General features: G+C 55.2%; 1 protein-coding gene across 2 annotated transcripts; it reads right to left on the bottom strand.

Moving 5' to 3' along the window:
• Positions 1-11: 11 nt before the first annotated feature.
• AHCYL1 (adenosylhomocysteinase like 1) lies at positions 12-27,841 on the bottom strand. 2 transcript variants are annotated; one of them, XM_055819709.1, is made up of 18 exons: positions 27,539-27,637; positions 26,525-26,675; positions 12,192-12,303; positions 11,686-11,829; positions 10,774-10,874; positions 10,393-10,495; positions 10,051-10,145; positions 9,036-9,142; positions 8,839-8,955; positions 8,558-8,621; positions 7,022-7,110; positions 6,471-6,541; positions 4,946-5,040; positions 4,763-4,861; positions 4,107-4,175; positions 2,858-2,936; positions 2,255-2,375; positions 12-2,107 (listed from the first exon to the last, which is right to left on the bottom strand). In XM_055819709.1, exons 3-18 carry the CDS (start codon positions 12,280-12,282, stop codon positions 2,101-2,103), a joined length of 1,452 nt encoding a protein of 483 aa, XP_055675684.1. In that variant the 5' UTR covers positions 12,283-12,303; positions 26,525-26,675; positions 27,539-27,637; the 3' UTR covers positions 12-2,100. The 2 variants fall into 2 exon arrangements, with proteins under 2 accessions (XP_055675684.1, XP_055675683.1); XM_055819708.1 differs by lacking the exon at positions 26,525-26,675 and having other exon boundaries at positions 27,539-27,841.
• Between the last annotated feature and the right edge of the window lie 124 nt (positions 27,842-27,965).

The following is a 27,965-nucleotide window of genomic DNA, read 5'->3' as shown; positions in this document are numbered from 1 at the left end:
GCAAAAGCGTTTCCTTTTTCCTAATAGTTTTAATTAGACTTTAACGATTTATTGCTCATCTGCAAGGATTAATATTGCATTCATTAAAAATCATTCATATACAAAATAAACCTCTCCCTCCCAGCCCGATGCTGCCACCGCCATCCCCGGGCTCCCCCCCCTCCCCCCCCAACATGGCTTATACAGAGATGGAGCCCTTATGCCAAGGTTCGCCCCTAACGTGGGTGGGAAAGGGGGGGCCTGTGACCCCCAAGCACAGGGAAGGGGGGAACACTCTTGCTCCCTCCCTGCAGACACCCACCCGGCTCACTGAGCCAGGCATGAGTCCCCCGTGAAGTTTGAGGGATGCCGGAGGGGACCCTGCAAGACAGGTGGTCCCCGAAATCTGTGGGGACAGCAAGTGACCGTCCAGGGTGAGAAAGGGGAATAGTCAAAGGACAAGGAGGCAGAGGGGAAAAGAGGAGGGTGATCCAAGCCACGAGCATCCCCTCCCATTTTCCTCCCATCCCCTCAAAGGAGCTTTGCACCCCTTGGGAAGCCCCGGCAGGGACCCACCCCCACGGCACTAAGGCAGCATATCCCTGTCCATGGGATGGGGTGGCCAGAGGTGAAGGAGCAGCCCCGGTCACGGGTACCACAGCATCTCCATTATCCTTGTACCGGGAAATGCTGGCAGGGCAGGCAACGGGGGTCCTCCTTCCCTCCGTGCTCTGGCCTTGGCTGGGGGAAGAAAGAGGCAATCTGGGGAAGATTAAAAAAAAAAAAAAAATGCCAAGAGAAACCTCACTGGGTTGCAAGGAACTTCCCCCATCCCGGGACAAGCTGCAAGAGATGGAAAAGAGAAACACGTCACCAGCAAGGATGGGGAAGGGGATGGAGGCTGCGATGAGTGGCTGAAACGCACTGCGAGAGGGCAGGGAAGAGCTGAGACAATCCAGCTCGAGGGCCGGCACAGCAGCAGGGAGCAGAGGGCTTTGCGCAGGGGTCTGCGGTGCAGAGGGCCCAGGCTGGGGTATGGGGAAGGCTCATCTCTGCATCTGTCTCAAAACAAGTGAAACACCCCAAAAAACTAAAAAGCCAAAACCCCAGACACCCTTTAAAACCACCCCATGGTTCTAGGTGGGAGCTGGAGCCATTCAGATGCAGCAAGCGCCCGGACTCGGCAGGCAGCCGCATCCCTGACGCTTCCCCCCCTGCTTTAAAACATCTCTTTTAAGGATCAAAAAGGAAAAGAGGAAAAAACAAATAAACAAAAAAAAATGTTTTTAACTCAATTAAGGTGCGGTTTGACTAAAAAAAAAACCAACAACCCAAAATAAAAAAAAAAAAACAAAAACCAAACCTAGGAGAGATGAGGATAATGCTGGGTAAGCGACCCCCATCCGAATTCAGATTAGCACCCTGAAACAGTGAACTCCCCCGTAACCCAGCCGGCCACCAAACCTGGGCCAGCAACCACCAAACCTGGGCCACCTCAGCGCAGGGACCTTGGCCGGGCTTGGGGACAGTCACCCATTCGCGAGGTGGCCAGCAGGCGCCACTCTGCTCCCAAGCAGCGCTAGGAGCAGGGATCTAGCAGCTAAAACTGGGCTCTTTAAGGCAATTTAGAAGTTGCAGATAATCCACACAAAGAAAGAAACGTAAGATAAGGTAGAACAGCATCTCCGTATCTGCAGGGATCCCGGCCGAGACTAACGCAGGCTGGAAAGGTGAAAAAAAAAAACAAACAACCCAAAAACCAAAAACAACCCCAAAACATCGCTGCAGGAATGAACTGCCCTTGGCACATCAGGAAAGGAAAACCCTCTCCAGGAGCCAGGGTTGGGAGCCACCGGCGGCTTCAGCCACATGAAAGCAAGAAGCGAATCCCAGGTTGTCTGCCAAGATCAGACAGAGATGTGATCACATAAAAGGGTGAAACTAAGAAGAAAGAGAAAAAAAAAAAAAGTGACCTTAAAATCTGATAAATGTAAAAACAGGTTCCTTGGTTGGTTAAAAAAAAAAAAAAAAAGAAAAAGGTAAACCAAAATAAAAATTATCTTTAAAAATAATCTCTCTAATGTTGCCTTGTGTGGTCTGGTCCTTCATGGGTATGGTCCGTCAGTATCTAGGAGAGAAAGGAGGGGACACAGTGAGGCCATGGGTGCTTGGGGACACAGCTCCTGGGAGCCGATGCTGGCCCAGGGCAAGGGGATGCCCCCACGGCACCCACTGGGTGGGGAGAGGGCAGCCCCCAGCCCCAGCCAGCACTGACCTGTAGTAATTGGGTTTGAAAGGCCCGTTTTTGTTGAGTCCCAGGTACTTCGCCTGATCGTCCGTCAGTTCTGTCAGGTGGGCGTCAAATGAAGGCAGATGCAAGCTGGCGACATACTCGTCTGGGAAGGGGGGAGAGGAAAAAGGGGATCAGGGGATGCGCACACACACCCCCCCGCTGCACTGCCAGGGGCGTGATGTATGGACTCATCATATGGCATGAAAAGGGCCAGGCCACACGCTGGGTCTGGCTAGGCAGCCCTTGCCATCTGGCCCCACGGATTCACCACCACGTAAGCCGATGGCAGAGCTGAGCACAAGCCCTGGTGCTGAGCAGGGCTGGATGTGCACCAAAAGGCACAAAGGTTGCACGAACAGCTTCGGAGCAGGCAGGCTGCAGGATAAGGGATGCCTGCCACGCTGTAGAACGTTAAGGAAAATAAATCAAACCACCTGCACGTATTTCAAGGTTGCTTGCTGCCTCCGATGGCTTCCCTGCACTCCTCCTCTCCCTGGAAGTTTTTTCCAGACCAGGTCTGAGTTTCTCCTGACACACAAAACTGCAGGGCAGGAGGGTAAGTGAGCCTGGGCTCCCTTCACTCACCCATCTTCTTCGGCAGCAGGTACACGTCCTGTTTGTAGCGGCCCTCGGGAGCGTTGTAAAGCTCAATCAGCGCCAGAGCCTGCAGAGAGCACAGGGGACAGCCCGTGGACGGTCAGGGACGGCCACCAGCTGGGCAGCGCTGAGCACCCACCACAGCACCAAGCTCTTGGCAGCAGACGGACGGGTTTGGGAGCCTGAGGGAGGGGGCAACCATTCCCAAAATGTCTTGAGGAAAGCCTTCCACCTAAGGGTACATCCCTCTCCGGGTCTTTGTAATCCCTCCACCACCAGGGGAGGACCAGAGAGATCGGATGCCACCCAGCTTTTTGCACCATCTGGGCTTAACGCCCCAGGGAAAACCAGAACACAAGGATGGAGGAGACGGGAGCGGATCCAATTCCCTTAAACCATACGGCTGCTGCGTCACACGGAAACGAAGGGACTGCTCGTTTTAAACTGGCGTCATTACTCCAAAAAAACCACGGCCACTCCTTCAGCAGCAAGCAAATTGCATCTCCCCCAAGTGCCGGTTCACACAGCTGAGAGCCAGGTCCAAAACACATCCCTGGCAGTTCGGACCCACAAGCATGAAGCCAAGGAAATTTCCCACCATTAGCATGGCTGCCCTCCCCCACCATCGCCATCCCCAGCCATCAGTCCCCTCCACCTTTCCAGCCCAGCGGGTTTCCTGCATTGCTCCCTGACCGAGGCTGCTGCTCGCACAGCCAGCACCGACCGCAGATCTCAGAGCGGAGCCAAATTTAATCACCATTTTCTTTGGAAAGGCAGAGTCATGACAAACAGTGACAAGCCGCGTCCATCCAGCTGAGCCAGCGCTGATGCTGGGGAGCATTTTAACCACTGACCTCCGCATCCCCAAAATTCACCCCGGGGTTTTTTTGTGCTGTTGAAATCAGAGTCCAGAGACAAAACAAACTCCTGCTTTGAGGTTAGCTTAAAGCCGTGCTAGGGGAGCTCTCCAGTGGCTTACAGCACAGCAGGAGCTCTGCCATGAAGCCTGGCTTGTTTAAAAGCTCTCTCCCAGCTGTAAGCAAACCAGTAAGTTCCTGCCACCATTAACTCATCCCAACAGAGAGATGGTGGCCACAGTATCTCTAGCACTGGTGCCATCCCAAGGACCCGTCCAACTGCATGTTCCCAGCTTCTTCCAAACCACCCCCACCCCAAGGCTCATGCAAAGCCCCGGAGCATCCTCCACCCCTCACGCCCCACCCCGAAGCCTACGGACCTGAGTGGTGGCCGTGATGGAGAGAACGAAGGTGGGAACCGTGGAACAGCTCAGGTTAAGAAGTCGGCCCTAGGAGACAGCAGGAGGAGTTGGCAGAGAGCTGAATTTGCCACCAAACCAAACAGAATCTTGAGATAGGATTCACCTCTACCCCCTCTGGGGCAGAGGGCAACCCCAGCACAGTGATTCAAGAGCCACCTACATGATCAGAGCATTCAAACTCTGCCTCATTTTCCACCCTAACCCTTAGCTTTAAGGCAGGGAAATTTTGTGGTCCCTAGAAAGAGCCAGTCCCTCCTACTGCCAGAAGAGCTCAAGTGCGAAGAGAACACACCCAGCCAGTTTGCTGCATGGGAAAACCTGCCAAAGCCAGGAGCAGATGGCGTTTGGCTGATAGGGATGGCTCCCAGCTCAGAAGAATGGAGCCAGATGGCACCTCTGTGGCTGCATGTGGTACACGGTACCTCCCTTGCCTCAAGAAAACGAAAAAAAACCAAAAAAAAAAATAAGAAAAAAGAAAAAAAAAAATCAAGAAACCCTTTCTTGAGCTCTGATCCTCCTCCTAGCACCCTTCCACCTGGTTAAATCTCTGTTACAAACTCTGGCACGCAGTGATAGCGGCCCAAAGCACTGTCGCGGCACAGCTCTCGGCGCACCTCGGCCAGCAGCACCACCCGCTTCCCATCCGGCCAGATGACATGGTCCACTTGGGAGCGGACCCGCTCCCAGGTCAGCTCTGGGGTCCGGAGACTGGTCTGCAAGAGCAGGAGGAAGAGGCTGGAGTCAGCGTGGGAGGACAGGGGGGTGGACACAGCCATCGAGGCCGCAGGCAGACTCACCACATCGATCTCCGTGTTGGAGTGGCCCATGTTGCACACGATGCAGCTGTTCTTCATCCGATCCAGGTGTTCCCTGGTCACAACATTCTTGTTTCCTGCAGGCAGAGAGGGCACAGATGAATCCAAGGCAGTGCAAATATAACCCTCCAATTCCTCCTTCCCTGCGCTCGAGTCACAGCAGCTCAGCTTGGGGCAACATCAGATCAACTTTCCACAAGGATGAGAGCCCACCTGGCTGTGACGGCAGAGAAACACACGGGATGAACACTGATCTTTGGTCCCATGAACCAACCAGGCTCTAGGAGACCCCAAAATACCCTTAGGACACACACCTCTGATCACAGAATGAGCCTGGACAGGACCTCTGGAGATCAGCTAGTCCAACCCCCTGTGCTAAAGCAGGTTCACCTAGATCAGGTTGCGCAGGATTGCGTCCAGGCGGGTTTTGAATGTCTCCAGAGGAGACTCCACGACATCTCTTGGCAGCCTGTTCCAGCGCTCTGTCACCCTCAGAGGAAGGTTTTACCTCATATTCAGGTGGAGCTCCCTGTGCTGCAGTTTGTGCCCGTTGCCCCTGTCCCTGGGCACCACTGAAAAGAGCCTGGCCCCGTCCTCCTGACACTGGCCCTTAAGCTCTTTGTAGACATCGATAAGATCCCTCTCAGTCTTCTCCAGGCTGAACAGCCCCAGCTCTCGCAGCCTGTCCTCACAAGGGAGATGCTCCAGCCCCCTCATCGGCTTTGTAGCCTCTGCTGGCCCCTCTCCAGCAGTTCCCAGCTCCTCCTGAACCGGGGAGCCCAGCACCGGACCCAGCACTGCAGATGTGCCTCCCCAGGGCAGAGCAGAGGGGGGAAGGATCCCCTCCCTCCACCTGCTGGCCACGCTCCTCCTCATGCACCCCAGGGTCCCACTGGCCCCTTGGCCACCAGGGCACAGTGCTGGCCCATGGGCAAGTTGCTGTGCACCAGCACTACCCAGGTCCTTCCCCGCAGCGCTGCCTCCAGCGGGTCAGCCCCAGCCCTTACTGGTGCATGTGGTGGCTCCCCCCCAGGTGCAGGACCCTACACTTGCCATGGTTGAACTTCATCGGGTTCCTCTCTGCCCAACTCCACCGCCTGTCCAGGCATCACTGAACGGCAGCACGGGCTCCTAGTGACTCAGCCACTCCTCCCAGCCCTGTATCATCAGCAAACTTGCTGAGGGTGCACTCTGTCCCTTCATCCAGGTCACTGACGAGGAAACTGAACAGGACTGATGTCCCAACTTATTCACTGATGAATGACTAAGTTGAACAGGTGATGTCCCTCCTCCCAGGGGCTGAGGACTGTGGCCAAACAACAGACTAGGGGGGCAGGAGGAAAAGTTCTTGCCAGAGCACAGCTATTGCTCTTGTAAAACCAGCAGCACATGGCAGCAAAGCGTCCTCCATCCCCAGCTCCCCCAGAGCCCTTGAGACCCCCGCTTTGGAATGACTGCTCCTTCTCAGCCTGCTCCAAGGCTCACCCACGACCTTCTCCATCCCTACCTGTGCAGGTGATGACGACATCCACCTGACGGATTACTTCGCTCAGCTTCACCACCCGAAATCCATCCATGCTGGCAAAAAAGGGAGAGAGGGACCACGATGAGGAGGAGAAGCCTGTTCCCTCTGCCCCAGGCCAGGAGGGCTCTCAGCGCTGTATTGCTGCAGCAGCTCCGAACTGCTCATGCAGCAGCCAGGCTATCCTTCCACACCCCCAGGGACGCCAGATGCACGAGGAAGGGCTGTGCAAAAGATGTGGCGTCAAACCTGCTCTCACAAATGCTGGAGGAGCCAGGGGAACATGCGGAGCATAAAGCTAGCCCTGCATGAACCCTCCAGCAGCCTTCCCAAGGCAGCTGGGGCAAGTGTCTACTGCTTGGTACCCCACCAGCCCTGAAAGCTGCCCCAGCCCTTCCCCATCACACCCCAACCAGATGTCTATTCTCAGACATGAGCCACACAGATCCTCCTGCCTCTGTTTCAGCCCCCGTCAGGGTTTGAAGGAGGCCAGAAGCAGATGAAGAGATGCTCACAAGCAGCATGTAACATCTTACCAAGCTTGGAGAGCGCAGATGGGGTCAATCTCCGTGACGTACACAATTGCTCCCAGGGCCTTCAGAGCAGCGCAGCACCCCTTGCCGACCTGCCAAAGCAAAGCGTCTGTGTGAAGGTGAACACTGGGCACGCCAAGTGCTATAACCCCTTCCCTAGAACAGCCCAAGCGCATCCCGGACTGGGAGATGCTCGTCCCAGCCATTTGCCTGATGCCAGGAGCAGCTCAGCAACATAAATAGCCAGTGGCACTTCTGCTGCAAGCCCAACTCCCCCTCCAAGGCCACCAGGCCTCCAGCAGGGCCACCAGCTGGCAGCAGCTCTCCAAAACCAACATGCTCGCAGCCTGCACAGCCCCCAGCATTGAAGGAGCCCTTCTGAGCTCTCCTCCAAGAGGAGATTAAAGCCAGCCTGGATAAGCACGCACTTCCCCCACCTGCCTTTGAGCCAAGTGTTTCTGTGGCATTCAGAGCTGCCCTGCACTGATCAGGGGACAGATCCTCCAACCCATACCCCCCACATAAGCATGGGGGAGAGCAGAGCTCCTCTAACAGCATCTCTGGCTATCCTCACCATAAAAATAAACTGAAGTCTGGCTTTCCACGCCACTTACCCACACTAACACCTGGCTAAGCTGTACCCATGCTCAGCCCCGTCTTCTGAGCAGCAAGATGCTGCCAGGCAAGAAACATCTCCAGAGACACCTTCACTTATCGCTCAGCTCTGACCTCAGGTCTACAGAAAACAGCCAGGCAGGGCAAACTGGGACTCCAGCCCACATCCAAAGGGGAAACCAGTGAAGGTGGAAGGATTCCCTTGTTTTGAAGGAGTCCAGTAAAACTCAGGACAGGCCTCGGAGACTACAACTCCCAGCACGGCTCATTGCTGGAGAATCAGAATCAGATGCCACCCTGGAGCGCCTGGGCAAGAGCCAGGGCAGCCTCTCGGTCGAGCAGAGCTGGGCTCCACTGGCGTCTAAATAAATCAGTAAGTGTGCTCCTGCCGGGAAGAGAGCACTTGCAGCTACTGCCAGGCCCTTCGCAGCGCGGGAAGATAAACACCCACGCAGACAGTACACAGATGGAGGGAAGGTGTCAACTCCCAGCTCCATGCTCTTCCAGGGCAGAATCATTTACAAGTTTGTGACACGATTCCTCTCTGCCAGAACATTATCCCCCAGCGAGATGCAGCCTGCCCCTCCACCTCCTCTGTCACAGGCTCAGTGACAGCCGCGCTGGATGCTGAACTCTGTCCAGGGACAGCAGATGGGAGCACCCATGGGTAGTTAAAATTCAAGGCCAGCGCTCCCAGCAACTGTTGTATTTGCAGCCCAGCTAATCTGCGGGCAGACTGGGAAATCTGATGCTTGTTCTCCAGCCTCCCAGCAGGTTCCAGCAAGATTTCCCTGCTAATTGCTCACCAGGTTTGATCTGCTCCTATATCAAGGGCAAGTGGTCTTTGCACAGGGAAGAAGCAGGATGCTGAGCTCAGGGGGAGGCTGACTCACAGCTCCACCGACTGCCGCTTATGAAACTCACCTCCCCATAACCACAAACCACCACTTGCTTCCCTCCAAACATCACATCCGTGGTCCTCTTCAGGCTGGGGGACAGAGAGAGACCTGTGTTGGGATTAGTCAAGCGCACACCGCTGACGGCACAGGGCAGCGCTCTGCTGTAAGAGCCCCCCCAAAACCAGGTCCTGCAAGCACACAGCAAGGGCAAAGCAGCAAAGAGCCCAACCTCTGCTCAAGAGGAGCTGGAGCCAAATCCACTGGTGTGAGAGTGAAAGTGGGGATGGGAAGAAGGGTTGGACTCACCCGTCGAGGATGGATTCCCGGCAGCAATATAGGTTATCAAATTTCTGTTTGGTGACAGAATCATTCACGTTCATGGCTGGGACACACAGCTTCCCGGCCTTGGAGAGCTGGTACAGCCTGCAAGAGGACAAGCAGGTCAGAGCAGAGAACGGCAACTCAATAAAGGATGTCCAGATCAGCCTTCCCAAACTTCCCACCTGTGCACACCGGTCACGCTCTCCTCCACAATTCCTCGGATCTTCTTGAATACGTTGGGGTATTTCTTATAAACCCAATGGGTCAGGTCCCCACCGTCATCCAGGATCTAGAGAACAGGCAAGGAAAACCATAGAGCAGTCAGGCCTTCCACTGGGAAAAGCACTCACTGGGAACAGGATGGGGGGAAAGAAAAAAAAAAAAAAAGAAAAAAAAAAAAAAAAAAAGAGATGGAGAGCATCTTCAGGCACTAATGGAAGGCTGTTTGGGCAGAGGCCTGGGGGCCAGGACTCCTGGGTTCCCCTAGTTGCCAGCAACTTGGGGTCTCCTCCAAAAGATAGAGGATTTCTTACCCCCTGCGTGGAGCTGATGGATCCTAACAAGGTTTTCTGCCCCCGCTATTGCTCTGCAGCCTGGAAACGTGACCACAGGCAGTACTAACTAAACAGGCTGAGATCAGAAGGACGCCACAACATTCATGCCCTGAAAGCAAAGAGTTGAGAGGAAAGGCTGCGGGAGCTGTCACGGCCCACTGATGCGTGCTGTTGCTTCATTAGTGATCACGGACCATGCATCAAGGCAGTGAGAGGTGTCATGTGCTTTCAGCCAGGGAAAGGCCCCCCGCAGAGAGCCCTCCTGCTCTGTGGGAGAGGGTGGATGGGATCTGTGTCAAGAGAGGAGCTGTTGGGGCAGCTCCCAGAGGGGTGACCCTGGGCAGAAAGAGGTCTTGTAGTTTCTCAGCTTGCTGGCAGCTCCAGCAGAAGATGGTACATCCCAGTGGCACGGGAGCAACTCAGGACATCGTCTCTGCAGCTCCTACAACCCTCACGGCTGCCCCCAACCCAGCTCCGACTGCCATTCTCCAGGATCCCCACTTTAACAGAGGCTCAGAGGCTTTTGCAAAGCCAGCAGGTGCCCAGGCAGCCCACGGGCTCCCAGGGACAGCCCCAGAGAGGGGTGAGGAGCACCCAGTGACCACTCCAGAGGAACAGGAAGGGCTGGAAGAAGGCTCATTACCATGTTGGCCTGCCAGCCATCTACGTTAACACAGCGGTCAATGCACCACCAGAAGTCATCCTCTGACTCCCCCTTCCAGGCGAACACAGCAACACCTAGAAGAAGAGGAGCATCCTTGGCATCTGCTGAGCTGGGCAGAGCTCCCTCCTGCTTGGCCAACTCAGGAAACCGCGGACAGGAGGGCCAAAGGGCCACACAGAGATCAAACCGCGGCCCACAGCAGGATTAGACCTGTTCATCCCTCCCTAAAAGATACTTGCTCCAAACCATCCCCCAGCGACAAGGCTGCAGAGCCAGGAGGGGCTGGAAGGGCACTGCATCCCTAGGCGCAGCTGTACTCACCAGCTTCTGCCAAGGCAGCCGCCACTTCATTCTGGGTGGAATAGATGTTACAGGCAGACCAGCGGCACTGTGCTCCCAGCGCACACAGCGTCTCGATCAGCACCTGCGAGAGAGCAGGGTGAGCGGCAGGCCCGGGGGAGCGGTGATGGGCACACGGCGCAGGGCCCCGGGCACAGCCTCGTGCAACAGGCAGACAGGAACCGAGCGGCTCCAGCAAACGTTGCCCTGGGGAAATGCAGGCAGCAGAACTTTTCCAAAATGTTTCCAGAAAAGTGGAGGTGCTGCCTCTGATACCCCAAGGCTGGGAAGCTAAGGGACTTTCCTCCCCAGGGAACAACCAGTCCCTTCCACCCCAGACACCCCAAAGAAGCAGCCACTCACCGCAGTCTGCGCTGTGATGTGGGTACAGCCCACGATTTTAGCTCCAGCCAAAGGCTTCTCCCCTTGAGCTCGTTTCCTGAGTGAAATCAGAGCAGACATGTCTGCAAAAGGAAGAGAAGGGGGTTAACGATGGCTTAGTGCAGAGAGGCCCCCCTCTGCCAGAGCTGCTGTCCCTTCTGGGGTCTCACAGGCTACATCCAGCCACACAGGTTTTGCTATAGTCATTACACAGCTGGGGAGAAAACTCCTCATCCCTGGCCTGGCAGGTCTGTCCAAAATGGAACCAAAACACCAGTGTCATTTGTCACTTGATCATGTAACGAGAGAGGTCTGGGTCAGGCGCTGCCCAAAGGCAGTTAAGAACAGTCACCAGCCCTGCAGCAGAACAGCATCAAGGAGAAGCACCTACAGAAGATGAAAACAGTGCTGCCACATCCCAGGAGAGCGGCTCTAAACGTGCCTGGATGATCTTTCTATTCCACAGCTTTGGCAGCATGTGTCTCAAAGCAGCCCAAAAGCAAAGTTACCCAATCACCCCACTGGAAACGGTAACTCAGCTTCCCGCAAGCCCCAGGGGACGGGCTTGGGACTGTCAGTTTTCATGTCTCTGTAGGTGTTGTCTTTGCCCACTGATTGCAAAATGTCTTTGCCCATTGAGGTTTCTCATGCAAAGCCACCAGAACATTAAACCCTGCAAAAGTTCTGCTGCTGTCAGAAAACAGATGCCACACATTTTTAACGTCTGCCGTCACATCTAGCTCTTCCCCACATAATCTGCTGATTTGCTGGGGGAAAGGACAGTGTGTCCAAGGCTGTAGCATGAGTTGCGGGAATGACCATGGCTCAGCTCCTGGACTCCAGCAAGCACAGCACCCAGCTGCAAGCCCCACGAACTCCATGCTTCACTTTTACCTTGTTCAGCGATCTCGATCTCCCGGCGCCCAAACTCTGCCTGCTTGATGTTCTTCACACAGAAATTGCTGCTGCCTTTGGAGTTGGTTTGTTGTTTCTCTCGGGGAGACACCTCATCATCAGAGCTGTCTGTGTAGGAGGCAGCTAAAGCCAGGAGAGGAATGCATGTTACCCCAGGTCTGAGGAGGCCAGGCACCTCAGGTTTCTGCTGCATTTCACTTCCCAGCTTTCATACACACACACACACTCACGGCTCAAACTACAAATCTCCTAAGGAAAACCAACGTCCAGAAGGAATTCTGCACACTTGTTCTCTAGAGATAACTGGGTTATCAACTGGTAATCAATGCCTGAGCTTCAGGAACCCCCAGAATTATCCCCTCCACGTCTGAGTACAACACAGCAGTATGGAGCATCCTGAGATGCTGCACGAGCAGCACACTCACAGTGGCACCAGCGCTGGACTTGGGGGAGGACCACGCACGGACGAGGAGCCTGGGACCTACCAGAGCTGTAGCTGTCGGTGGAAGACTGTGAGATGGAGCGGGACAGGGACCGACGGCCCGTCTTGGTTGGGAACTTGGTGAACTCCTGCATGTCATCTGCAAACTGGATTTGCTGAGAAGTGCAAAGGAAGAGAAGTGCTAAATCAATAGGTGCTCCTTACGGCACGGCATCTTTCCAGGCTATACGGGCCTGCGGCTTCCTTCAGTCTACCCTGACTGTTGTAATCTCAGAAACGGCCATCATCAAATGAATCAAGGAATAGATCTGTGGCTACAGATGCCAAAAAATGAAACCCCCTCCTCTGCCTGATCATCTCTGTCACCAGAAGGGTAAGGCAGACTTAACACCTGAAAATAAAAAGAGCACCCAGCGAGGCCTGAAACATCCCCCTTAACCCATCTCAGCTCCCTGACGCTTCTCCAAGAAAGTCAGGCTGCTTGTACAACACAAACACTGGGCAGCCCTCCGGACAAACCCTGCGCAGAGACCCTGCCCCAACCGGTCCCGACGGATTTCTGCCCCAAAACTGCAGCAGCGAGAAAGCTGGGGTGGTCCCAGCACAAACTCAGATCCCTGGGGCTTCCAGGCTCTTCCCCAAGAACAGAGCATCCCGCAGGTTAAAAACACGGCGCATCCTTCCAAAATCGACACTAAAAGCAGGGGGAAGAAAACTCAGCAAGAGAGAACATTTCAACAAAAGGTAGTTGACATTGCATTGGCTTTCAGTCTCCTCTGTATTACAGATGTTTCCATTGTAAGAGAAGCCCTAAAACAGCCACCCCTCCTTCCTCTCTCAGCCAGAGGCAACTCAAGGCTCCAGCACCTACCACTGGCTCATCAAATTCAAGTGCGGTGGGCCAAAAGTAGGGGAAAAAGAGCCCCAAACTGCTCAGCTGCTGCACTCATCCTGTGTGACCACCCAGCAAAGAGCCTTATTGCTGCTTCTGCAGGAGAAAGATGACAAAGATAAAAGGGAATTAGGAAAAGCGCCAGCAAATCCAGCCTGATGCCCCCCTCCCCAGCACACTGCCATGTGGGAGACCCTGACAAAGAGCCCCAGCACAGCTCTTCCCTCTGATCACGTCACTGCAGGATTTAATTTTGCCACTTAACAGGGATGAGACGTCATCGCAGGGAGTGGGATTAACAAAGCATCCCCACAGACCCAGGAGACCTCTAGAAGAGTCCTGAAGAAATCAAGATGATGGAAAGAGACAGGCCACAGTGGCCTTGAGGAGGGGTTTTCCATGCCACAACCATCCTAAAAGCTCCCTGAAAGCTTTGATGCAGCAAACAGCTTTCAAGAGGAGAAGAATGAAACTATTTAGTTGAGATGATCCATCTCAGAAAGGAGGAATCTCCTCAGTCTGGAGCGTCTGCAGCACTAGCAGAGCTATTGGGGCTGTAAAATGGAGCTATGGCTCCTGGAGAAACCCAGCTGACGGGCCAAAAGCAGCACTGGCATTCTGCTCGGGAAGAACAGGGACACGAGAGCCACTGCTCAGTCCAAGGCAGGACACGTGGGGGGGGGGGGTGGTGACTCCAGCATCCCCTCCAGGAATGGGGCTAGCACCAGATCAAGTCCGTCACCACACCCAGGCAAGCACCCCATGCATTTTTGTGGGTGCTGCTGCTAAAAGGATTTTAGCCAGCTCCTCTGTACTGGCTAAGTTACAGTCTGGTATCTGCTTCCCAGAGCAGGCTTCCCAGCAGACACCTGTGCAATTCTGACGCAAATTGCATGAATTTGCATTAGTGGAAGGAATGAAAATGCTAAATGGAGTTTGCAAGTTTGGTTTTGCGAGTGTTTTAGGTCATTTGCTGCAGAGGGAAGAACTATACGACGTCATAACCCATGGCACCACCGGGAGAGCTGGTACCAAGCGATAAAAGAGGCGCAGAAGCACTTCTAGCCATCAACAGCAGGCACGTAGCAGCAGTGTCTTTGGGGTGCAGGGCTGGAGCTGGCAGGCACAGCGGTTTCCCAACCAAGGAATTGTATTGCTGGAATTTGTTCAAGGTCTGTGGCTTGGATCAATCTTTGCTAGACAGCCTGGGAAAGGCTTGTGCACCTCTGTGCTGGTGTATTGCTCATGGCCATTTCTGGGGTGGGGCGGAAATAAAAAAAAAATGTTAAAAAAAAAAATAATAATCGATCAGCAATTTCAGAACAGTAAGATTTCAATCCCTTTGCACCCAGCTCTTCCTTTGGCAACTCATCAAACCAGAGGGTATAAACACGCCCCATAAAACAGCTGCTGGCATTAAAACAGCTTAAAGTGTTAGCTGAGGAATTTTCTCCATCTCAGGGAAAGGTTTCCAGGGAAGAGGTGAATCCACGAGGGAAAAAGCAGATAACCCAGGCTTCGCTGCTCCGGCCCAGGGTGCAGGTGGGTGTCTGTCTGGCTTACAGCAGCCAGAACACCGGAGCCCCAGGCCAGGGCACTTCCCTGCAGTGAAATGTGCTGCCTGGATGGTCTCACGCAGCAAATTTTGGGATGCAAAGGGAAGGAGAGGGTGAGGATGGAGGGCTGCGGCGCTCCCCAGCTCCACACCATCAAGACAACCAAGATCTACTGAACACCTTCAACCTCATCAGCAGACCAGCCACGGGTGTTGAGCCAGCTCCTGGGTACAGTCTCACTTCTAAGGAGAAACAGCAGGTCTAGAAATAGAGGGTTTGAACCCAAGGGGAAAAAGAATCACTGCTAAAGAAACCAAGTGCTGAATTAACTACAGTAATCCCTGCCGTGGCTTTACCAGAGCTCATCTGAACTCCACAGCTTAGCAAAATCTGCCCTGTCTAAAATTATCATCAAACATTGCAAGCAGCTTCCGAGTTGAACGCGCCATTCGCACATCAAACCCCCTCCTAGCCCAGCAAATTAACGCGGCATCCGGCAACCAGCCGAGAGGAAGATGAGGGAGGACGGCGGGTGCTGCCACCAGGCAAAGCGACCCAAGCGACTGGCGACGCGTGTGACCGTCGGCTGCGTTACCTTCCACGTGCCGGGCTCTCTAGCTGCATTAAGGCAACAGAGAAAATCTCGTAATCCCTCGGCTTGGCATGGGAATTTGAATGAATGCATCCCCCGCCAGGGGCTGCAGATGACCGAAGCCAGTCTGGCTGCGGCGAGGGGGGACGGGGATGGGGACCGTCCAGCTGCAGAAAGCACGATCGCGAATCGCATCCCAAACTTCATCCTGCTGGATGGAAGCAGCTTTTCCAACCGGGTGGAGCACAAGGGTTTGAGAGCAAGGAAAATATTTTTTCATCCCAGCAATTCATGACCAAGGAGGCAAAACAACACAGCACCTCTATCTCTGCACAGAAACAGAGCCGGGGTGGCTTCCAGCGTCACCATCCCCTTACAGGACAGGATGGGGCCAGGGTCCTGGGTAGACCCCTGTGCCAAACCAACAGCTCCTTGCTCATATCACAGGGGGGTTTGGGAGATGTCCTGATCTGACATCTCCAGCCAAGTTTTTGCAAAACAACACTGAACGCTGCCTGCTCCCAGTCACACCTGCCAAGCCAGAAAGAAGCACATTTTTCTCCCCTTGTGAAATCTGGCACGTCCGTGCCCATTCCTACACGGATCCAACACTTTCCAACGACGGCCGCTGAGGTGCCAGGGACCCCTGGGTCCTCCCAAGGCAAACACCAGCCACTTTCTTTGGCTGCACTGCCCAGCACATCCCAAAACCACCATGAAGCTAAACAGTCCGCTTCAAGGAGCTTCTCCCTGTTAGAAGGTACCTGCCCACACATGGGCACAGCGGCTGGGGAACCCCGAACCCAGCAGCACACACAGCCTCTTTTGTTTAAATTATTGCCACATAGAAAGAGCAAACAGATCCCAGATCCGGACTGCTACCATCGAAACGAACCGGCAGCTCGTGACTGCTGGGTGTGCCATCCTCAATGGTTTATCCTGCATTTTTCCCCAGCGTTCCAGCTCGAGCACAGCTTTTTTGAGCTTAGTGAGTAAGAGAAGTTACACACACCCGATTCTGAGCTGCAGAGGACTTTGTAAATCCAGCCGGATTTACTTCAAGCACAGATGAGCTAGGCACAGTCCCTCTCACAAAAGACAACCCCACTTCTTATTTGAAAACTCTTTCTGTTCCTGAACGGCTGCAGAGAGGATGCTCAAGCTCCTTCACCACGCTACAGCCCCGATCGCATCCTCTTCGGCCTCGGGGGACGGCAGCGGAGCAGGTTGCGGAAGGAGGATGAAGAGGTTTTGGAAAGCATCCACCAACTCACAGCCATCCCCAGGGCCGCATGCTGACCCGGTTCACTGAGGTGCAGGCTCCACAGGGGAAAGGACACGTGCCAGGGAGCAGCTTCAGGCTCCCATCTTACCAATACCACGTTTGCCTTAGCAAGTCCTTTTTTTTAATTATTATTTTTCATTAAGGACAATGCAAGTGATGGCACACCCACAACAGCTTAAAAAAAAAAAAAAATAAAATGCCCTTACAGCCGCTTCTGTCCTGGACTAAGTGGTGGGGTGGGTACAAAAGCAGGCTCTGCACATCACCCAAGACAAGAAGGAAGCAGCGAACCACCTAAAACCCTCCAGCCTCCTAAATTCCCTCCACCACCATCCATGGACGTGATGATGCAGCAGCAAGAAACAGCAAAATCAGAGCAGAACATGTTCTCACCGCACCACAACCACCTGGAATGCGAGAAAGTCTCTTTAATCCACTTCTGCCCTCCCAGGGGAAAGCCTGGAAGGATCCAGGGTCCTGAGACCTTTCCTTTGACTGCAGAAAGCAGCAGAGATCAGGACTATTCAGGGCAGCCAGTTCCCCTTATTTAATCTCCTCTCCCAAACAAAAACCCTCTGGCAGAGGCTGGGAGGGCACTGCTGGTTACCCACGCTGCTAAGGCAGCCCTGACGTGCCCTGTCTTTTAAGTTCATCGTTTCTTTGTCATGCCCAGAAATTCAACCAGACTTTCTTTACAGCTTTACAACTGCTTTACAGCTCGGATCAGCACTCATCCTGCTTGCCAGCCCCACTCACACATGAGACATGATCAGCAGCTTGCACCAAGGCTGAGTTTTGCAGACCTGAAGATGATTGGCACTTTCACACACCCAGGCTTCGAACGCCGAGGATTTGTTATCTGCAGAAGGATTGTTTCCTCCCGGGGAGCTGCAACCACCTTCTCAGGAGGAGCTGTGTCCTGCCAGGCTGATGAGTTTGGGCATTTCTAAAGGACAACTTGTTTTAATCCACTTATTTGCAGAAGTGAGCCAGCACCTTCAGTCAATGCAGCAGCGAGGGGAGGAAAGAAGCGGCCCAGAGGCTGAGGTCTCCAGCCATGCATCAGCAGGGGGAGGGGAGATAACCAGCATGAAGCTTTTTTTTTTTCTATTCTAGGTCAAAAAGAAGAGAGTAGTAGCAGGTTTGCTTGTGCCACCTCCTCAGAGAAGGGATAGCACTCTTCCAGGCTCTGCTTCTGCAACCACTTGGGTCCCACAGGGGACCCCATGCTTCCCAACCAGGAGAAATGAGCCCTCCCCAAAGCCATCCACAGCCTCCCACCGCACGTGCCTCCCTTGGGACGAGGGGCTGAAGCCCCCCCAAGCCCACTCGCCGCAGGTTCCCAGTGTCTCTCCCCTGCGCTGGTCCCGGGGCTGGTGGCCATCCTGCCACGGCCAGGGGAATGGCCAGCGTGGCCATGCCAGGGTGCTTGGTTTGTTTAGAGGACTTGGCTGTCACTGTCCTCAGACCCCTTCTGCCCCACTTCCAGGCTGGGAGAGCCAAGCCCCTGCTCCCACAGGACAGCATCTAGACACAGAGCAGGGAACCCACCGTAGTCCTCAGCCCTCCAGGACACAGCTCCTGCTCCACAACCCAAAAGGACACATGTATTTTTGGGGTGGAAATGGGCAAGGCGGACACAAATGTTCTTAAGGTTCCTCTCCTGTGAGGTAGCCAGCCCTGAAGGGGTATTTCTGGACCACAGCATCCCGTAAGGATTGAAGGAAAGGAAAAATCAGGTACTTGGAGCAGAGGGATGGGGACATCAGGATCAGTAAGGCTCCCACCCTGACCACTCATCATCCTCACCCCCAAATCACTAGCAAGGGGAAGTTTCTGAGGTGGATTCAGCTACGCAGTTCATAAACCACCCCATTTTACCAGCTCCGAGCTCTGGCCAAGTGAGCCAACACACACCTTGGTGACAAGCGGCTGCGTGAATTCACACGAGGCTGCAACCAAACTCATAGGACAACCAGACTCCCAATCCAAACCAGTTCAGCAGCAAGAGATACCCCAGCCAGAGCACAAGGCCAGGCATAGGCAGTGGGGGGGGTGGGGGCGTGTGTGTGGTGGTGGTGCATTAGCAGTGCCCATGGCTCCAGCCCCACCATGCCACAGGAATGCTGGAGGAGCAGGCTGGCAGGCGGGTGCTCAGCAGGCATCTTCTGTTCCTCCACATCCACTGGCAGAGCACCAAGGGCCCTGGGGAGAGCTAGAGGTGGCACAGCCCCAGCTGGAGATGTTGTACGGAAGAACACGACCCACTTCTGCTGCCGGTGTGGCCTTTGCAACAGAAGGGCTTTCACCTGATGGTTCCCCCAACCCAAACCTTCAGAAGAAACCTCAAAGTGCTTTGCTTGGACAACATAGCTGGGAAGAGCTGCCCGAGGGTGCTGTTTTTTGTGGATGGAAGCATGATCAGTGCTGAATTCTGTGCAACTTGGCTCTGTACCTCTAGCCCCCAGAGGGTTCACAGGGCAGGTTTTTCTTCCCGGAGAGGCAGAGACCTGGCTGGCACTCTCCCCGCCAACTCCCTGAGCAGGAACTGCAGCCAGATCTCTGCCTGGAAACCTTTACACCATTCTTGACAAGGAAATAAACGGCACTGAGGTCCTGGCAAAGTAAACCGGCCAAGCCCTGATACCAGCCTCCATCCTTCACCGGCAGAGAAGGGCTGGTTGGGTAAAACACTGGGAAGGAAAAAAAGCCCCAAAGTTTCCATGAGTACAAGAGGGGAATGAAGTACATTCACACGAACCCCAAAGCTTGGCAGGGAAGAAGAAACACCAGTAAGAAAATGGACCCATTATGAAGGTTAATAGGCTGGAAACCACTGCAAGGTTTCGGTCATCATGGGAATCACTGTAAATGCTAGTTAAAGGAAAAATAAACAGAAAGCGGGATTAAATAAAATAAATGTGATTTCGAGTGCCCAGCTGTTAAACAGTAACTGGGAATAACTACTGCCTTATAAACACCTTGAGGTCAAAGGTGCACTGCCTCCAGCAAAAGCAGAGGGAAAGCTCCCCACCAGCAGATAACGCATCTCGTCCTTAGACTGCAGGAATCTCGTCCTTAGACTGCAGGAATCGAAGCAAAGGCTTGCTCCCGGCTGTCATGCAGAGGGATATCTTCCTCACAGCAGGAACAGCAGCAGTCCGGTATCTGGGATCCTTAAGGACAGTGAGCTCCCACCACGTTGCGCAGATCAACCCTACAAGCCCAGCGCAGCTACCCAGGCGTGCAAACATCGCTTCCCGCAGCGCAAAAAGCAATCGGTTTAAAGACATCCCAGACTTCTCACCTATGGGTGGACCTGCAGCGCCCAGCCAGCTGTGCGCCTCTGGCACACCAAGTGTTTGGGCAATAGGATAATTGGTATTAATTGGAGTTACCTTGCTGGGAGCATTGCATGGACAGGACTGTGGGTTAAATACTCGCAGGGCAGCCCAAGGACTAACGGCCTGGCTGGTTGCTTTGGAGCTGGAAGCCGATGGAAATGTGTTTGTGTGCAATAGCTGATAAGGAATCATCTTCCATTAGCATTGATTTTTAAATTAGAAAACTCCTCTACAGCCACAGCTGCACAATCCACCTGCCTCCTTTTCTCCCCCAGAACTGGCTTGCAGAATCACAGCATTTCAAGACCCCTTTTGGTCTTTCAAGAGGCCAATATAGCAAACACCACCGGGACAAGGCTCCAGCTACACTCAGCAGACCCTCCATCCACCCCTATGCCACGGCTCTAAGGGAAAAATGCCTGGCAGGATCAGCATTGAAACAGGAGCAGCCTGTTTGCAATACCTCCCAGAGAGTCAGGGAAACCAGCCACACAGTCAGAAAAATCACCAGTACACCCACCCCATACCCCTTGCTTGCCCTGGCTGACCCCCAAAAGCCCCTCGCAGCGCTATTTCCACAAGTGTATCACCTAGAGCTGCTCATTTCTCATTTACCAACGCACTATTTTCAGCCCTGGGAAAGACTTTGATTTTGATGCACCCGCTTAGAGGCAAGGCCGGAGAGGAACCCCAGGCTTCAGCTTAGGCTCTTCACTGCTCAGGATTCAGAGGAATCGTCACCAGGATGGAGAAACATCACCGGCCCAGACACCGACTCCTCGCGTCAGAGCAAAACCGACCCCATCCTGCAAACAGGGTTGATTCAATTAAGCTCCTTCCTTTCAAGTGGGGCAGGAAGGGTAACAAGCGACATCCTTGCGGGGATGGCGAGCTCAGAGAATATTTGGAGAAGGGGTTGGTTAATGTAGGGGGACACAGGCTACGCTGCCTGCAAGAGGCTGATGGCTCCAAGGTCAACAGGGATCGGCCAGATGTTCCCACTCCAAAACATGCCCAGGTTGGATGCAAGCCTCGCCCCCACGGTGCAAGAATGTGCAATACAGAATGTGCAATACTTGGAGCTCCCTACAGGAAGTGAAAGGAGGAGACAGAAAACAGCAGACACAGGTTGAACCTCACCCCAGGCCATCTGGAAGGAGAAAACCAAAACATGTCTTTTTCAGCAAGGCAAAGCCCTGAGGAACCTCCTTTTCCAGGCTGCCTACCTTCTCCCTCCCCGCAGAAGGCTGGAAGGAGCTATTCCCTAGGCCCACGCCTTGCAGATAAACCAAAATCCCACAACCCCCACCCAAATCACGGCTCCTGAATTAAGAAGGCTCCGCCGCCAGGCACGAACGGGTCCTGCCAGCGAACTCCAGGTCCGCGGGAGGCAGCCAAGGGGAAGCCGAACCCACCTCAGAGGACCGCGGGAGCCTCACCCGAATTACAATGCAGCCTGTTTGACAAGCTGGAACATCATGTCCTCGGCCACCTAAGTTCTTTGGCTGTCACCAACCTGAAGTAAACAGATTCTGCAGCAGCAATAAGCTCGTTACCAAGGCCACCGTATTGATCCCAAAGTGTAATTAAAATTCACAGTTCAAGCAGCCCAATGCAACAGGGCAACTGGGGCAGCCTCCTCAAGGCATGAATAGCCCCAGCTTCCGCATCCCACTTTCTCAGAGGCAGGGAGCCCACAGGGTGAGATCAGCTGCTGAAAAAAAAAAAAAAACAAAAAAAAAACCACCACCCACCCCAAGTGGCAGCTTTCTCTCTGGACCATCAGCCAAGCTGCCGCAGAGCGCCCATTCCCCGCCGAGGGTTACCCACGCTGGGAAGCGTGAGGAGATGATGCTTATCCCACGCTTAGAGGGGTACGGAGCAGACCAGGTTCAGGCACTGCTGAGGGTGGCCAAGTCCCCAGGGCTTTGATGGGGGGCTCCAGCATACCCTGCTGAGACGGTAACAAGATGCTCCTCCTTGGTGGGACCCCTCGACCTTCCTACAGCAGCCCCCAGCCCCGCATTGACCCAACCCACAGTCTCATTGAGAAAGAGCAGGGTCACGCTCTGCAGAAGCGTTAGCACAAGGTCCTTTGCACCCACGGCTCCACAGGGCCAGCAGCAGGCCCTGGGACAGTCACCTCAAACGTCACCACCATCTGCTGAGTGAAGGTGAGTCAGAGTCCCCAGATAAGCAGCCCTGATCAAAAGGCTCAGCAGGAAACGCAACAAACCCTCTGCAAACGTGAACAGCGCCTTCAGGAAACTCCTGATGATAAAAAGACACAGCCAGGCATAAGCAAATCTCTTCACCCGAGTGCTGCTCCGAGCAGGCAAATCCCACACCTTCCCCGGCTCTAACATCTGGGACGAGGCACCCACCAGCTCCTCAGAGGAACAGCACGGACAGGATCCTCACCTGCAAAATCCCCGCATCAAGCCAGTGGGTTATCCGAAAGGATCAACTCCAACCTGACCTTGAAGAGCTGGTTTCCAGAGGAAAAAAATCCCGGCCCCAACCTCTAGCAGGGAACACAGGAACAGGCTCCGACATTTGCATGGGCTGGAAAGCACGGTGAAAACTGTTCAGGCCCCAAAGCAAGTATTGTGGTAGGCTGGTCCCTAGCAGGAGATAATCTCACATTTTGGGAAAGGCCAAAAGAAAACACTGTGCTTCTGCCGCCAGCACACTTCCCACGCTCCAGACCTGGCTGCTCATATGGGAAGGAGGCTCCCACCAAGCACAGCAGGGCTCGCAGGAGAGCCAGCGCTGCTCAGATGGGTGGTCCCCACGCCCCCACCATCAAAAGATGATAAGAGATGCTTCTGAAGACTGGGGAGAACGAATATCCAGCTCTTCTACCGCCTCCAAAGGCCAGACCTTGGAGTGGAAACCCAGCCTACCTCACGGGACTGCAGGTGGTGGAAAACAGGAGCAAAAGCCAAATGCCCTGGCACACCGCTTTGAAGATGGCTTGCATCCATCAGACCCCGAAGATCTCCTTTCTTCCTCCTCTCCAGTTTAATAACTCAATTAAGCATCTTCTGGCCTTGCAGTAATGCTGGGTCACAAGGATGAAGCTTCCCCTCTGGACAGCAATGAGACCCTCCAAAAAACCAAAGTGATGAGAAGAACCCAGGACTGACTTATAACAGAAATAATTACGATTTTATCACTTTAATATAGCACCACCAGTGACCTGTTGGCTTCCAGCACCCAGTAAATCATCTCTGTTAAGAACACCCTCATGGTTTGCTCTCAGCACGGGTCAGGGTATGACCAGCTCAGCCTGTGACTGTCTAACCACAGCAGCGTGTTCGCTTATTGGGGTTCTCCTGCACCCCAAGGAAGGCCAGACCCATCCCAGGTGATCCACACAGAGTAGCATGAGCCGTTCAGCTCACCCCAGCCCAAGCATCTCATTATAAGAAGGAAAAACTGCAGCGAGAGCAAGAAAGCAAAAGCATGGAGGATCTGGGCAAGGAAGCAAAGACGGTCGAGTGTACGTTTGGCCAAACCACCGGGAGAGGAGGTGGTGGCTGCTACCCTGGACAAGCACACAAAGGCACAGAAGAATTTACGAGCAGCCAGTCTAAAGGATGAAATTAAAGAAAGGAAAATCAAGTGTCTCCGGCAGCTCTGTCAGTACAATGACAGTCTCGTCCCCCTGACAGAGTGAAGTGGAAGGTTGTTTATTAGCACCCGGCCTGGCAGAGCTGCAGGGACCCGAGATGACTCCGGACTGAGAAAAATGGGGCAGAAAAGCCGGCCCTGGGAAGGGGCTGTGCGCAGGGCAGGGAAGCAGCCGGCTGCAGCAAGGTCAGACACCGCTCAGGCAGCAGCAGAGCGGCTCCGCAGGCAACTGCAAAAAGCAGCAGCAGGAACGATGCTCTGGAGGAGACATCCAGCCCTCCCCAGGAGACGCAGCTCCCCACGGGCTCCATCCCCCTCTCCCCATCCTTCCCCTGGCTCCCACCTCCTGCCACCCCCGTGCCAGCCAGCACGCAGCTCCGGCTCACTACCACTGCAAAGCTGCAGCACTGTGCATTAGCATTCGCCGCCGCACAGCCTCAGCGGGACTCCTCCAGTGCCAGCATCCGCAGGGGCACAGCACCAACCCAAACACACCAGCCACAGGCTCGTCAGCTTCTCGGGGCGCAGAGGTGCCATGTAGCTCACCTCCCCAAAAGCAAACTCGAGGCTTTAGCCCATTTCACACTCCAGGCACGCTGCATGAGTAAGCAGATCTGTCTGCAGAGCATCCGTCTGTCTGTCTGTCCGCCGGCAGCCAGGTGGGAAGGAGCCCACCAGACAGCAACCCTCCCCCCCTCCACCCGAGACAAGGCCACCACAGGGATCAGGTGAAGTGACAGACAGGAATAACACTTGTCGAGCCCCCCTGCTTTGCCACAAGCACAGGCCCACGTCCTTCCCAGCTGAGGGCACCCACGGTTCAGTTGGGGGTTTAAGGCTCCGCCAACTGGCTGACGCAGATTCGGAAAGCAACTGCCTTCAAGGGCACCCACGGTCCCCAGGGAGGCAGGAGAGCAGATGCCCAGACGCAGCAGTGATGGCACACAAGGATCTGGAAGAGCACAACCTGCCCTTGAGCTCTGCCATCATCCCCACACCCGTATTCACTTAACCCAGACAAGCCGCAAGCTTCTGTTTCAAATCCTCCCCAGCAACATCAAGGCACGCAGGAGAAAGCAGAAAGCTCAGCGCTGCTCACCTCTGCCTTTAAACCACTCCCCACCAAAGAACCGCCTAGCTCTGACCAAAGCTGGTGTTATTTTGCTGACAGACCAATTTCCCATAAACTGCAGTGAAAAAGGAGCTCTGGCAGACCCAGGCAACCCCAGCTTTTGGGGAGAAACCACCCCATTTCTGCAGAAACGCTACAGCTCCATTCACCTCAACTGCATCGGCTCCTACTTAAATCCGGGGTTGATCATATTTAATCTCTTAATCTCTTACCTCCTGCTGTTTCACTTTTTCACCTTAAACAAGTCACTGGCAAGAGAGGAAACAAGAGGTCAGCAATCCCCAGGCTGGCTGGGCAGCTCGGGCTCGCTCCAGGCACCCTCGATGCAGCCTGCCAACAGCAAGGAGGATGCCGGTGACTTCTCAGCACCCGTGGGGCTGATGTACCTCCAGCTATGTCCGAGATGCTCCCCCAGATCCCGGCTGGATGCGGGACGCTGGCAGACTCACACCGGCTCTTCCGCTGCACACTGGCACTTTCCCCAAGCGCCAGCACAAGTTATAGCTCCTCTTTGGGAAGCTATTCAGCGGCAGGTCACACGGAGGAGACGGAGCCTGCACTAAGCCTGGCCACATTCCCACCCTCCCCATCTCCAATCACCTTATGCAAACTGCATCGACAAAGTTCAAGGAGCCTAAAAGCCCAGGGAGGGACCTGCTCCAGCAGCACACGACTTCCCCTACCTCAATGCTGGTAAATCATCTCTCTCAATCATCTTCGCTGGCCTCTGACCACGCTGAGAGCTCCAAGGGCAGTGCGCACAAAAGTCACTTCGACTTGCATTCAAACAGAAAGGTGCTTTAATGGTTTAATTGCGATCCTGCTTCGAAGGCATCTGAGCTGGGGGCACGCACCATCTTATCTCAGGAGGGCAATTCTCCCTTCCTTGTCCTTTTATCCTTCTGCCAACGCCTCTGCTATTACAGAGCTCTATCCACAGTAACTAGCCAGGCAAGGAAAATAGTGGCCTGAAGCATTTTGTTCCTTGACCTCAGCTGCATCCATGCTCCCCAAGATCTCACTGGCTGCTGATGTTATCAGCCTTAAATGTCGTGTCTCGCTCTGGGCACCTTTAATATCATCACCCAGCCAGGAAAGGCTGCAGCAGCCGCCGAGTCTGACCGTGCTCCTCACGCTGGGCAACAAGCCTGTGTGTACAGCAGCTAATTCAAGGTGATACAAAATTCCATACCCCCAAGACACGCGCAAACTTTGCCTCTGAGGATGCCGGATCGATTACCCCCTACACACATTGCATTTCTTTTCATGACGCATATTTTGACTCTATAGGATACTTCAGGATTAGTAGTTTGCTCTCCCCTCTCAGCTCAGCCAGCTGCAGCCTTGCACTGTTCGCTCCCCAGCTTTGAGAAAGACGCCGGTAATGAAAAGGTAAAAACAATCCGCAAGTTTGAGCTGCGCAGAGCCACTGCTGGAAGAGACAGATCGCAGCTCCGCATTCCTCTGCTCCTTCCTCCAGGCTATGCATGTCCACAGCCCAGCTAAACAGGGTTGGGACACAGGGAGAGCCTCCAGAGCCCTGCTCCCCAGCAGCAGCCATGAGGCTGGGCGAGGAGAGATGCCTCCAAACAGCCACCTGACGGCAGCCCCACCAGGAGGGTCGGACGCTCCCCTAACCCCACCACCGGCCAGAACAGGCAAGAGAGACGTTCCTCCAGAGAAGGAGGACATTGGCCTTTTGCTGCAACTGCTTTGCTTTTGCTTCCAGCAGGGAGGCAGGTGGCTGCAGCCCCAGGGGGAACACGATGATCAGCACAGCAGGGACCTCTGGCCGCAGCCCCGGAGCACAAAATCCGCCTCACAAAATCCGCCTCGCTGGCAGGACAGGGACTTCAGCAGCACCTTACCAAGCCCGGCAGGTCTGCACCGAGGCAGAAGCACACGTCTCCATGCGCTCATCTATCTAAAAGCTGGTTACCCGAGTTAGTGGAGGTCCTGCACCCTGTCACAGCGGCGTGGCCAGCGCTCGCCCACCCACAGTGCCATCTGTATGCCCCGTAAAGGTTACACAAGCACCGCGGGCAGCAGGGAGCGGCACCCGGAGATCTCAGGAGCTCCTGTGAGAAGGCCTTCAAGGATGAAAGGGTAAAGAGGTGACTCAGGAGAGCTCAGCGCCAAGGGGCTGCTCCAGCAGCCTCCTCCCCCCGCCCAAAGGTGCTCCCACCCACATCTCCAACAGACCCCTTGCCCCAAAAAGAGTTCAACGCTCCAAATTTCCTCGTGCTGCCCTTCAGAGTGACCTACAGCAGGGTCTCCAGATCACTGCCGCTAGCTCGTCCTATTTAACGGGTCCCCCTCCTCTGTCCCCACTGCAAAGTGCTGTCACCTCCACACACACGGCACTCCCACGGCCCTGACACACAGGGCCCCCAAACCCACTCCCCCAGTCGTACCTGCCTGTCCCCCTGCCCGGGGTCCCCCTGGCACCCCTATGCCACAGCCAAGACCCCCCTCTTCCCCCCAACCTCCTCCTGCCCAGAGGGGGCCCTGGCCCCCCAGGGCTGAGCCCCTGCCCTGCCCATAGCAGCCCCCCCTCATCCCCAGCTAGGCCGGGGCTGTACCCCAGTGCAGACCCTCTCCCCCAGTACCCAGTGTCCCCCTGTCCCACCCCAAACTGGGCCAGCATCCCCTGCCGGCCACCTCTGCCCCAACGCTGGGTACCAGCCGCCCCCAGCCCGGGCCAGCCCCCCCACCGGTACCAGCCCCCTCCAAGCCCGGTACCGATTTCCCACCCCTCCCCCTCACAGGCACCCCCAAACCGGCCCAGGTCTGCTTCCCCAGCACCCCCCACCCCAGGGGGCTGCTCCCTCGGAAGCAGGCCGGGCCTCCCCTCAAACCAGGGGCTGCTCCCCTCCCCAACCGGGCCAGGCCCTCCCCTCCGAACCGGGAGCTGCTTCCCTCGCGCTGGGCCGGCTCCCGCCGGTACCGGTACCTTCTTGGGGGCCTTGGTGACGGTGGCCATGAAGGAGTACTTCTCAGCGTCCTCCACCTCCTTGGCCTGCTTCACCTCGTCGCCGCCGGCGGGCTCCGGCACCGACATCCTGAGGCGGCGGCGGCGGGGCGGGCCGCCCGCGGCACCGGGCGGGGCGGGGCACGGCGGGAAGGCAGGAGCGCCCCGGTTCGGCTCGGCCTCGCCCGGCTCGGCTGGGCCCAGCCGGACCCGCGGCGGAGGCTCCGGTGCCGCCGGCTCGCAGCGCGCTGCGGCGGGGACTGCGGCCGCCGCGCTCGGCGCCAGGGGCGGCCCTGCCGTGACGTCAGCGCGTACTGACGTCAGCGCGCACCCGCCGGGCAAGTGAAGCCGCACGGCGGCGGCGGGAGGAATGGGCGCGGCGCCCCCTGGCGGCGGCGGGCGGGGATGG

The sequence above is a fragment of the Falco peregrinus genome, chromosome 16, assembly GCF_023634155.1.
Source record: "Falco peregrinus isolate bFalPer1 chromosome 16, bFalPer1.pri, whole genome shotgun sequence".
In the NCBI taxonomy this organism is placed as follows: domain Eukaryota; kingdom Metazoa; phylum Chordata; class Aves; order Falconiformes; family Falconidae; genus Falco; species Falco peregrinus.
The sequence above is the reverse complement of the archived record's forward strand: the minus strand, read 5'-3'. Positions and strand labels throughout refer to the sequence as shown.